At 44.2% G+C, this 13,574-nt stretch overlaps 1 protein-coding gene across 1 annotated transcript in view; it reads right to left on the reverse strand.

Moving 5' to 3' along the window:
- LOC122540182 (dynein axonemal heavy chain 8-like) overlaps positions 1-13,574 on the reverse strand; it is a 1,320,893-nt gene that overhangs the window by 800,154 nt on the left and 507,165 nt on the right. Inside the window, exon 25 of the mRNA XM_043675532.1 lies at positions 11,572-11,656. Within this exon, the coding sequence (XP_043531467.1) occupies positions 11,572-11,656 (85 nt within the window). The remainder of the gene's footprint in view (positions 1-11,571; positions 11,657-13,574) is intronic.

The raw sequence follows: 13,574 nt of genomic DNA on the forward strand, positions 1-13,574 counted from the left end.
GGGGGCAGTGTTGGATGGGGCTGGGGGTGTGTGGGGGGGGGGGGGGGGGGCTCACCCACTGTGTGCTGCTGCAGTCTCCTGAATGGGGAGCAGACTTTAAAAACTCCGAGCCCCAGAGGAAAGGCATTTAATCAATGAACCAAATAATTGATTATCCGAACGAAATAGTGCCTGCCCACCTCTATATATATATTAATGATTGGAGCAAGGAAGTGAATGCACTGTCGCCAAATTTGAAGATGGTACAAAAAAATAGGTGGAAAGTCAGGTTGTGAGAGGGACATAAACAGTTAACAGAGAGATACTGGTAGGGTAAGTGAGCAGAAAGTCAGCAAATGGATTGTACTGTGGGAAAATGTAAAGCTATTAATTTTTGGAAGGGATGACTATTATTTAAATGGGGAAAACTGCAGAAAGCTGTGACACAAAGGAACCTGGGAATACTTGTGCACAAAACACAGAAAGCCAGTACACAGGTACTGAAGGAAGGATAATGAACATCCAAATTTGCTCATGACACAAAATTAGGCGACACTGTAGACATTGTAGATGAAAGTATAAAATTATAAAAGAAAATTAATAGCCTAAGTCAATTGGCATAATTGTGGCAGATGAAGTTTAACATAAGCAATTGTGAGGTTTTGCATTTTTGGACCAAGAAAGGATAGATTACGATGCTTTCTATATAGTATGAAGTTAAATACTGTGGCTATCCAAAGATTTAGCGGGTCAAGTACATAGATCTTTAAAATGTCATGAACAGATGCAGAAAATAATCAAGAAAGATAATGGAATGCTGACCTTTTTTAGATTTTTAGATTAGATTAGATTACATTACAGTGTGGAAACAGGCCCTTCGGCCCAACAAGTCCGCACCGACCCGCCGAAGCGCAACCCACCCATACCCCTACATTTACCCCTTACCTAACACTACGGGCAATTTAGCATGGCCAATTCACCTGACCTGCACATCTTTGGACTTTCTTCTCTTTCTAGTCCATTTGGTCCAACAAGTCCTCACCAACCCTCCGTAGAGAAACCCACCCAGACCCAATCCCCTACATTTTACCATTGCTGAATGCACCTAATTTACGTATCCCTGAACACAATGGGCAATTTAGCATAGTGCCTGCACACGTTTGGATTGTGGGAGGAAATTGGAGCACCCGAGGAAACCCACTCAGACACAGTGAGAATGTGCAAACTCCGCTCAGACAATCACCTGAGGCTGGAATCAAACCCAGGCTCCAGGCGCCGTGAGGCAGCAGTGCTAACCACTGAATCACCATGCCATATCCAGAGGACTGCAGAACAAGGATGCAGAAGTTATGCTGAAGTTATATAAAACCCTGGCTGGATCCTACTTGAGTACTGTGAGCAGATCTAGGCAACACACCTTAGAAAGGATACATTGGCCTTGGAGGGAGTATAATGTGGTTTTACCAGATTGATACTTGGGTTTCAAGGGTTATGAGGAGAGATTATATAAATTAGGCCTGTTTTCTGTTTAGAAGCTGAAGGGTGATCTGATCGAAGTCTTCAGTATATTAACAGGAAAATATAGGATACTTAAAGATAAACTGTTTCCACTGGATGGCAATTCCACACCCAGGGAAGCATAGTCTTAGAATTAGGGCTAGATCATTCAGGAGATATATTAGGAAGTTCTTCTACACACAAAGGGTGGTAGATGTTTGAAACTCTTCCACAGCAGCAGTGGAGGCTAGATCAGTTGCTGATTTTATATCTGAGATAGATAAAGTTTTGCTATACAAAGGTATGAAGGAATAAGGGCCCAAAGACAGGTATGTGGAGTTAAGTTACAGATCAGCCATGATCTAATTGAATGGTGAAACGATTGCGAGGGCTGAATGGCCTACTCTTGTTCCTATATTCAAAGGACAAAGAACAAAGAAAATTACAGCACAGGAACAGGCCCTTCGGCCCACCAAGCCTGCACTGATCCAGATCCTCTAACTAAACCTGTCACTTATTTTCTAAGGACCTGTATCCCTCTGCTCCCTGTCCATTCACATATCTGTCTAGATACATCTTAAATGACATTATCATGCCCACCTCTCCCACCTCCGCTGGCAATTCATTCCAGGCACACACCACCCTCTGCGTGATGAACTTTCCACACATATCTCCCTTAAACCTTTCCCCTCTCATCTTGAACTCATGACCCCTAGTAATTGAGTCCACCGCTCTGGGAAAAAGCTTCTTGCTATCTAACCTTTCTGTACCTCTCATTAATTTGTAGACCTCAATCAGGTTCTCCCTCAACCTCCGTCTTTCTAAAGAAAACAATCCTAATCTTCTCAACCTCTCTTCATAGCTAGCTACCTCCATACCAGAGGCGAACCTCCTCTGCACCCTCTCCAAAGCATCCACATCCTTTTGGTAATGTGACGGCCAGAACTGTACGCAAATGTGCCCGAACCAAAGTCCTATACAACTGTAACATGACTTGTCAACTTTTGTACTCAATACTCCATCCAATGAAGGAAAGCATACTGTATGCCTTCTTGACCACTCTATCCACCTGCGTTGCTACCTTAAGGGTACAATGGACCTGGACACACAGATCTCTCTGTACATCAGTTTTCCCCAGGGCTTTTCCATTTAACATATAGTTCGCTCTTGAATTAGATCTTCCAAAATGCATCACCTCGCATTTGCCTGGATTGAACTCCATCTGCAATTTTTCCGCCCAACTCTCCAATTTATCTGTATGTTGCTGCATTCTCTGACAGTCCTCTTCATTATCTGCTACTCCACCAATCTTTGTGTCGTCTGCAAACTTGCTAATCAGACCACCTACACCTTCCTCCAGATCATTTATGTATATCACAAACAACAGTGGTCCCAGCACGGATTCCTGTGGAACACCACTGGTCACCTCTCTCCATTTTGAGAAACTCCCTTCCATTACTACTCTCTGTCTCCTATTGCCCAGCCATTTCTCTCTCCATCTAGCTAGTACACCCTGGACCTCATGTGACTTCACTTTCTCCATCAGCCTACAAGGGAAACTTTATCCAATGCCTTACTAAAGTCCATGTATATGACATCTACAGCCTTTCCCTCATTAATCAACTTTGCCATGTCTTCAAAGAATTCTATTAAGTTGGCAAGACATGACCTTCCTTGCACAAAACCCATATTGCCAATCACTAATAAGTTCATTTTCTTCCAAATGTAAATAGGTCATATCCCTCAGTAGCTTCTCTAGCAGCTTCCCTACCATTGGCGCAGGCTCACAAGTCTATAATTACCTGGATTATGCTTGCTACCCTTCTTTATCAAGGGGACAACATTTGCAATTCTACAGTCCTCCAGGACCTCACCTGTGTTCAAGGATGCCGCAAAGATATCTATTAAGGCCCCAACTATTACCTCTCTCACTTCCCTCAGTAACCTAGGATAGATCCCATCCATATGTGGGGACCTGTCCATCTTAATGTCTTTTAGAATACCCAACACCCTCTCCCTCCTTTTGCCAACTTGATCTAGAGTAATCAAACATCTATCCCTAACCTCAACACCTGTCATGTCCCTCTCCTCGATGAATACCAATGCAAAGTACTCATTAAGAATCTCACCCGTTTTCTCTTACTCCACACATAACTTTCCTCCTTTGTCCTTGAGTGGGCCAACCCTTTCTCTAGTTACCCTCTTGCTCCTTACATACGAATAAAAGGCTTTGGGATTTTCCTTAACCATGTTTGCTGAAGATATTTCATGACTCCTTTTAGGCCTCTTAATTCCTCACTGCAGATTGGTCCTAATTTCTTGATATTCGTCCAAAGCTTTGTCTGTTTTCAGTCACGTTGACCTTATGTATGCTTCCTTTTTCCTTTTATCTAGTCTCACAATTTCACCTGTCATCCATGGTTCCCTAATCTTGCCATTTCTATCCCTCATTTTCACAGGGACACGTCTATCCTGCACTCTAATCAATCTCTCTTTAAATGTCTCCCACATATCAAATGTGAATTTACCTTCAAACAGCTACTCCCAATTCACATTCCTCAGCTTCTGCCAAAATTTGCTGTAGTTGGCGTTCTCCCAGTTTAGCACTCTTCTTTTAGGACCACTCTCATCTTTGTCCATAAGTATTCTAAAATTTATCGAATTGTGATCACTATTCCAAAGTGTTCCCCTACTGAAATTTCAACCACGTGACCAGGCTCATTCCCCAACACTCTGTCCAGTATGGCCCCTTCCCCAGTTGGTTTATTTACATACTGCTCTATAAAATCCTCTGGATGCTCCTTACAAATTCTGCTCCATCTAGACCTATAAGAATAAGTGAGTCCCAGTCAATGTTGGGAAAATTAAAACCTTCCATCACCACCACCTTGTTGTTCCTATATCTTTCCATAATCTGTTTACATATTGTTCCTCTATCTCACATTCACTGTTTGGAGGTGTGTAGTACAGCCCCAACATTGTTACCGCACCCTTCCTATTTTTCAGCTCTGCCCATATTGCCTCACTGCTCGAGTCTTCCATAATGCCCTCCTTCAGCACAGCTGTGATATGCTGTCTAATCTATAAAGCAACTCCTCCACTCCTTTTATCTCCCTCTCTATTCTGCCTGAAGCATCTATATCCTGGGATATTTAGTTGCCAATCATGCCCTTTCCTCAACAAAGTCTCAATAATAGCAATAACATCATACTCCCAGGTACTAATCCAAACCCTAAGTTCATCTGCCTTACCTACTATACTTAGAGTCATAGAGATGTACAGCATGGAAACAGACCCTTCAGTCCAACCCGTCCACGCCAACCAGATATTCTTGCATTAAAACAAATGCACCTCAGGCTACCTGTCCCTTTGCATTCATCATCTGCTACTTGGCCACTCTTCCCCTTAGTCACGCTGACTTCATTACTTAGTTCCCTCCAGGCTTTAGTTACTACCTCCTTACTATCCAACAACCTTCTCATTTGGTTCCTATTCCCCTGCCATATTAGTTCAAAGCTTCCCCAACAGCATTAGCAAAACCACTCCCTAGGACATTGGTTCCAGTCCAACCCAGGTATAGACGGTCCAATTTGTAATAGTCCCACCTCCCCCAGAGCCAGTCCCAATGTCCCAAAAGTCTGAAACCCTCCCTCCTGCACCAGCTCTCAAGCCACGCATTCATGCTGCCTATTCTTTCATTTCTATTCTGACTAGCACATGGTACTGGTAGCAATCTTGAGATTACTATCTCTTGAGGACCTAGTTTTTAAATTGGCTCCTAACTCCCTAAATTCTGCTTGTAGGACCTCATCCTGTTTTTCACCTGTGACATTAGTGCCTATGTACACCATGATAACTAGCTGTTCGCTCTCCCCCTTTAGAATGTTCTGTAGCCGATCTGAGTTATCCCCGACCTGTGCACCTGGGAAGCAACATACCATTCGGGAGTCTCGTTTTTGACTACAGAACCGCCTATCTACTCCCTTTACAATTAACTCCCTTATGACTATAGCCCTTCCACTCTGTCTCCTGCCCTTTTGTAAGCAAACCCAGGCATGGTGCCATGTACCTGGCTACTGCTGCCTTCCCCTGGTGAGCCATCCCCCCAATTGTATCCAAAATGGTATACCTGTTTTGGAGGGAGATGACTGCAGGGGACACCTGCACTGCCTTCCTGTGCTATCTCTGCCTTTTGGTCACCCACTTCCTTTCTCCCTCAGCAATCCTCATCTGCGGTGTGACCAATTCACTAAATGTGCTATCCATGACCTCCTCAGCATTGTGGATGCTCCAAAGTGAGTCCATCCACAGCTCCAAAACCAACATGCGGTCTAACAAGAGCTGCAACTGAACACACTTCCTGCATGTGAAGGAGTCAGGGACATCAGCCGTGTCCCTGAGCTCTCACATTGAGCAAGAGGAGCATATCACGGGTCTGAGGTCTCCTGCCATTTTCACTCTTAAGCTTTAGTCCAACTATAGTATCAAATAATAGATAAGTAAAAGAAGAGAAAAGGAAAATTTTTGACTAATCACACGATAAAAAAGAAATAGAAAATCCTTCCCTTATTAACACACCATAGTCTTTTTTTTTGGTTGGAGGAGAAGGGCAAATGGGAGACACTACATGTATAGTGTCTAGGGTTCAGCCACTGCCCAAATATATCAGTTCACTCACCTTCCCAGAGCACAATTTGACTGCTCCTACTCAGCTCCTCATAATCACTGCTCCTGCTCCTGCTGAAAATGAAGGCCACTGACTCTCAAAGTAAGTCCTTTTAGGGGGAAACTTACCTTCCTGGCAGAGAAGGTCCTCACTCTAACCGCTCCCGCTGCTCCTGAATATAGAGACTTCGGTACCTATCCTTATAGAGTGCAGAAGATCATTGACATTCTTGCATTAACTGATGGGCAGCCAGCCTCAAATAAAATCCTCCATTGACCTGTAATGCTATTTGGATCCAGACTGGCTGTGTATGTTGGTGTGCCACATATATGCTGATTGTCTAGGATGTGGACTGACCTAATCTCCACCATTATAACCACAACAACTCCAGATCACCATTCATGAAGTGGAAAATGAGTTTGCTTTTCTTCGGGGCCATTTCTTTGGCGATTCGTAGAAAGTGAGGACTGAAGATGCTGGAGATTAGAATCAAAGAGTGTGGAGCTGGAAAAGCACAGCCAGTCAGGCAGCATCCAAGGAGCAGGAGAATCGATATGTGAAACATAAGACATTCATCAGGAATGAGGCTTGTGGCCCAAGGGGGCTGAGACATAAATGGTAGGAGGGTGAGCCTGGGGGGAAGGTGGCTGGGAATGTGATAGGTAGATGAAGGTGGGGGTGAAAGAGGGTGGAGTGAATTGGTTGGAAGGAAGATGGACAGGTAGGACAGTTCATGAGTGCAGTGCCAAGTTGGAGAGTTGGATCTAGGATAAGGTAGGGGGCAGGGAAATGAAGAAACCGGTGAAATCCACATTGATCTCCTGTGGTTAGAGGCTCCCAAGGCGGAAGATGAGGCGTTCTTCCTCTAGACATTGGGCGGTTCAGGTTTGGTGGTAGAGGAGGTTCAGGACTTTCATGTCCTTGGCGGTGTGGGAAGGGGAGTTGAACTGTTCAGCCAAAGGGCGGTGAGGTTGTTTAGTTTGTGTGTCCCAGAGATGTTCTCTGAAACATTCTGCAAGTTGGCATCCTGTCTCCCCAATGTAGAGGAGGCCACAGGGGGAGCAGGGGACACATTCAATGACATCTGTGAAAGTACAGGTAAATCTCCGTCGGATGTGGAAAGATCCTTTGGGGCCTTGGATGGAGGGAAGGGGGGAGGTGTGGGCACAGGCTTATGGTGGCAGGGGACGATGCCGAGAATGGAGAGTTGGTTGGTTGGGAACGTGGAACTAACAAGGGAGTTACGGAGGGAAAGGTCTCTCCAGAATGCAGATAGGGGTGGGGAGGAAAGATCTGAATTCTGGAGAGAGCATTCCCTCTGCAACTCCCTTGTTAGGTCCACGCCCCCCACTGACCCACCTTCTATTCCCAGCACCTTCCCTTGCCAGCACAAGAGATGCAAAACCTGCTGCCACAACTCGCCTTTACTTCTGTCCAAGGCCCCAAAGAATCTTTCCACATCCAACAGAGATTTACCTGTGCTTCCACACACATCACCTATCACATCCATTGCTCCCGATGTGGTTGCCTCTACATTGGGGTGACAGGACGCCAAATTGCGGAACGTTTCAGAGAACATCTTTGGGACACATGAACCAAATAGACCCACCACCCTGTGGCCAAACACTTTAACTCCCCTCCCACTCCTTCAAGGGACATAGAAGTTATAGAATGTCGGGAAATAGTTGGTGACATCTTGCAAAATGTCCATATTACAGAGGAGGAAGCGCTGGATGTCTTGAAACGCATAAAAGTTGATAAATGTCCAAGACCTGACCAGGTGTACCCTAGAACTCTGTGGGAAGCTCGAGAAGTGATTGCTGGGCCTCTTGTTGAGATATTTGTATTATCGATAGTCACAGCTGAGGTGCCGGAAGACTGGAGGTTGGTAACGTGATGCACTGTTTAAGAAAGGTGGTAAAGACACACCAGGGAACTATAGACAAGAGAGCCTGACGTCAGTGGTGGCAAGTGTTGGAGGGAATCCTGAGGGACAGGATGTACATTTATTTGGCAAGGCAAGAACTGATTAGGGATAGTCAACATGACGTTGTGCATGGGAAATCATGTCTCACAAACTTAATTGAGTTTTCTGAAGAAGTAACAAAGAGGATTGATGAGAGCAGAGTGGTAGATGTGATCTATATGGATTTCAGTAAGGTGTTTGACAAGGTTCCCCATGGGAGACTGATTAGCAAGGTCAGATCTCATGGAATACAGGGAGAACTAGCCATGTGGATACAGAACTGGCTCAAAGGTAGAAGACAGAGGGTGGTGGTGGAGGGTTGTTTTAAGACTGAAGGCCTGTGACCAGTGGAGTGCCACAAAGATCGGTGCTGGGTCCACTATTTTTTGTCATTTATATAAATGATTTGGATGCGAGCTTAAGAGGTACAGTTAGTAAGTTTGCTGATGACATCAAAATTGGAGGTGTAGTGGACAGCGAAGAGGGTTACCTCAGATTACAACAGGATCTTGACCAGATGGGCCAATGGGCTGAGAATTGGCAGATGGAGTTTAATTCAGCTAAATGCGAGGTGCTGCATTTTGGGAAGCAAATCTTAGCAGGACTTACACACTTAATGGTAAGGTCCTAGAGGGTGTTGCTGAACAAAGAGACCTTGGAGTGCAGGCTCATACCTCCTTGAAAGTGGAGTCGCAGGTAGATAGGATAGCGAAGAAGGGGTTTGGTATGCTTTCCTTTATTGGTCAGAGTATTGAGTACAGGAGTTGGAAGGTCATGTTGCGGCTATACAGGATATTGGTTAGGCCAGTGTTGGAATAATTCTGGTCTCCTTCCTATCGGAAGGATGTTGTGAAACTTGAAAGGGTTCAGAAAAGATTTACAAGAATGTTGCCAAGGTTGGAGGATTTGAGCTATAGGAGAGGTTGAATAGGCTAGGGTTGTTTTCCCTGGAGCGTCGGACGCTGACGGGTGACCTTATAGAGGTTTGCAAAATTATGAGGGGCATGGATAGGATAAATAGACAAAGTTTCCTCCCCAGGGTGGGGGAGTCCAGAACTAGAGGGCATAGGTTTATGGTGAGAGGGGGAAGAGACAAAAGACTCCTAAGGGGCAATTTTTTCACGCAAAGGGTGGTTCGTGTGTGGAATGAGCTGCCAGAGGAAGTGGTGGAGGCTGGTACAATTGCAACATTTTAAAGGCATTTGGATGGGTATATGAAAAGGAAGGGTTTGGAGGGATATGGGCCGGGTGCTGGCAGGTGGGACTAGATTGGGTTCAGCTATGCGGTCGGCACGGACGGGTTGGACTGAAGGGTCTGTTTCCGTGCTGTACATCTCTATGACTTTATGACTCTATGATGTCATCTACTGAGTCCGTTGTTCCCGATGTGGTCTCCACTGCATTTGGGAGACAGGATGCCAACTTGCAGAATGTTTCAGAGAACACCTTTAGGACGCATGAACTAAACAAACCCACTACCCTGTGGCCAAACACTTTAACTCCCCTCCCACTCCTCGAAGGACATGCAAACTCTGGGCCTCATCTACCGCCAAATCCTAACCACCTGATGCCTGGAGGAAGAATGCCTCAGCTTCCACCTTTGGAGCCTCCAACCACATGTGGATTTCACTAGTTTTCTCATTTCTTCTCCCCCCACCTTATCTTAGATCCAAGCTTCCAACTCGACAAAACCCTTTTCAACAGTCCTACCTGTCCATCTTCCTTCCATCTATCCACCCCACCCTCCTCTCTGACCTGTCACCTTCACTCCCACCTTCATCTACCTATCACATTCCCAGCTACCTTCCCCCCAGGCTCACCCCCCCCCCCCCCCCTCCCCTCCTCACATTTGTCTCTCAGTCCCCTTGGGCCACAAGCCTCATTCCTGATGAAGAGCTTATGCTCAAAATGTGAATTTTTCTGCTCCTCAGATGCTGCCTGACTGGCTGTGCTTTTCCAGCTCCACACTCTTCAGTTTTGGTGATTATTACCAAGCAACACAATGTAAGGTGTCATTCTAAGCTTGCATCTTCTGAAGTGGTGAGAAAAATGGAACAAGAGGGAAAATTTGAAGGTGCTGGCAATGGCATGAACTTCAATCTTACTTACCATGAAATTCTCCAAGAAAAGTGTCCAAAATCTCACGTAAATTTATCAAGTGAAAAGTAGATCAGGTGAGAAAATTCATTCCATCCCTGGTGCAGGAGATATCATGAAACTCACTCACCCACACACTTTTCCCAGAAATAGAAAAATCCTACCCATGGATAAGTTGTAAATTCTAACGGCTATTCTGAGCCTCACAAAAGTAATCTGGACGATTGATGCTGCAATCGCAATCTTTCCACCTTACCATGCTAATGCCAACCAGGCCATCTGCTATTGTGCTGGACTGAATTTGGTAATCAGCACTGGAATGCATCTTAGAGTGGGCAGCTTGCGAGGTTTACTTACATTTAGCCAAGGCCTAAAAATATTTCTCGAAGTATAAATGTCATATATTAATGATATAATAATGCATAATGTGACACAACATTGATAGCAGAAGAAACATGCTTTTGAGACTCTGGAAAGAGAGGACGGAACATTTGTACCAGAGAGCTGAAAGACAAAGATCAGTGTTATTTATCTTTGTATTTAATTCAAAGAGATTATTGGAATTCCAGAAATTTAGACAATCCTGAACTCTTGGGTAAGACAGAAACTTAAATGCAATATACTCAAAGTAGGGACAGTTGCTGGAAAAGCACAGCAGGTCAGACAATATCTGAGGAGCAGGAGAATCGACGTTTTGGGCATAAGTCCTGATGAAGGGCTTATGTCCGAAATATCGATTCTCTTGCCTCATTCTTGATGAAGGGCTTATCGATTCTGCCGCCTCATTCCTGACGAAGGGCTTATGCCCGAAATGTCGATTCTCCTGTCGCATTCCTGATGAAGGACTTATGTCCAAAACGTCGATTCTCCTGCCTCATTCCTGATGAAGGGCTTATGCCCGAAATGTTAATCCTCCTGCCTCATTCCTGATGAAGGACGTATGCCCGAAATGTCGATTCTCCTGCCTCATTCCTGATGAAGGGCTTATGCTCGAAATATCAATTCTCCTACTCCTCGAATGCTGCCTGACCTGTTGTGCTTTTCCAACAACACACTCTCAACTCTAATCTCTAGCATCTGCAGTCCTCACTTTCTCCTCAGAATAGGGACAGTATGGTCTAAGTGAGCAGCCACTCAATAGTGCAGTCCTGAACCCTCACATTCAAATCTCATGGCAGCTAAAACCATTGAGAACTGATTAACTAAATGTTGTGTCCATGGTGGCAGTAGAAACTAACTCTGACCTCTTCACTGAGGCAATGGATTTGTTGCAGAATGTCAAAATTAACCAGAATAGATTTAGAATACATTTTATTATTCTCTTAAAATATTCTACAAGTCCAAATAGATTACAATAGCAACATACCACATTTGGAATTGCCAAGCGCACTTCAGCCTTCATAAAAGGAGCAAACTCTTCAACATTGTTTGAATAACCATAAAGTCCTCTTCTGCCTGCTGTGCTAAATCAAACAATGTACATATATGTAAAATACATATTCAAGAGTAAGATGATATGATATGATGTAGAAACAGAAATTGCTGGAAAAACTAAGCAAGTCTGGTAATATCTGTGGAGAGAAATCAAAGTTAACATTTTGAATCCAGTGAAGCCTTTTGAGAAGAAGTGTGTTCAGACACTGCACTTTCATGTTTGAAACCAGAGCAATCAAGAGACCAAACAGAAGTTGAAAAAGACCAATGGGATTAATCAGCATGTACAATAGAAGTGGATAAATCTATTACAAGGGGAGAGGAGGTTACAGGGATTATATCTTTAATTTTCAGATTTTCTTTGGCCACAGGATAGGTCTAAAGGGCTACAGGGTAGCTACGTGATACTTCAAGAGGTGTGGTGGCGATAAACCAGAAAATTGCAAGCCAGTGAACCTAACATTGAGAAACTATTGGAAAAACATTATGAGGGTCAGTTTTAATCTCCGCTTGGTGAGGCATGGGTTAACCAAGGATAGTCAGCATAACCTTTCTGGTGGAGATCATTTCTATCAAATTAATTTGAGATTTTCAAGGCGGGTGACTTGATGTGTAGATGAGAGTAGTGCAGTGGATGTAGTTGACATGGTCTTTGTAAGGCTTTTAACACAGTTTTGCATGGGATACTGGTCAAAAGATAAGAGTCCATGGGATCCAGGGCAATTTAGAAAATTGGATCTAAAATTGGCTTTATAGCAGGAGGCTAAAGGTGATAATCAAAGGTTGTGTTTGCGACTGGAAGCCTGTATTCAGTATTGTCTGCAGGGTTTGGTGCTAGGTGTCGTGCTGTTTATAGTGTATATTAATAATCAAGACAGGAATATGGAGAACATGATCAGCAAGTCTACAGAAGACATGAAAGTTAATGGTGTGGTAAATAGTGAGAAGGGAAGCCTTAGACTACAGAAGGGCTGGTCAAATGGTCTGAATGGAGGCAAATAGAATTTAATCCTGAGGAGTATGAGGTGATGGATTTTGGAAGGACTAACAAGGCAAGTGAGTACACAATGAATGGGAGAATCTTAGGATGTTCAGAAGAACAGAAGACCTTAGTGTGCATGTCCATTGATCCTTAAGGGTAGCAGTGTTTAAGAAGGCATATGGGATTCTTTCCTTTATTCGTCAATGCTAAAACTTTGAATGTAAAAACAGGAAGGTTATGATGGAACTGCATAAAACGTTAGTTAGACCACAGGCGAAGTATTGTGTGCAGTTTTAGTTGCCGCGTTACATGATGGATGTGATTGCACTGATGAGGATGCAGAGATTTATGAGGGTGTTTCCTGGGTTTGAGCAATTCAACTATGAAGTGGCACTTGATAGGCTGAGGTTATTTTCCACAAAGCAGAAAAGGCTGACTGGAGGCCTGGTTGAAATCTACAAAATTATAAGAGGCACAGATAGCGTAGACATCAAGAAACATTCCCCTTAGAAGAGGGATAATAATCATGGGTATAGATTTAAGGTAATGGACAAGAGTTTAGAGGAGAGTTGAAGAAATTTCTTTGCACCTAGAAGGTGGTAGGTATCTGGAACTCACTGCCTGAATGATTGGTAAAGGGGGTGTGCTCACAATAATTAAAAAGTGTTGAGGTGAATATTAGAAAAGGCTACAGGCCAAGTGTGAGAAAGGTAAAAACAATGACTGCAGATGCTGGAAACCAGATTCTGGATTAGTGGTGCTTGAAGAGCACAGCAGTTCAGGCAGCATCCAAGGAGCAGCGAAATCGACGTTTCAGGCAAAAGCTCTTCATCAGGAATAAAGGCAGTGAGCCTGAAGCGTGGGGAGATAAGATAGAGGAGGGTGGGGTGGGGAGAAAGTAGCATAGAGTACAATAGGTGAGTGGGGGAGGGGATGAAGGTGATAGGTCAGGG

Source organism: Chiloscyllium plagiosum, chromosome 3 (genome assembly GCF_004010195.1).
Source record: "Chiloscyllium plagiosum isolate BGI_BamShark_2017 chromosome 3, ASM401019v2, whole genome shotgun sequence".
Taxonomy (NCBI): Eukaryota; Metazoa; Chordata; class Chondrichthyes; order Orectolobiformes; family Hemiscylliidae; genus Chiloscyllium; species Chiloscyllium plagiosum.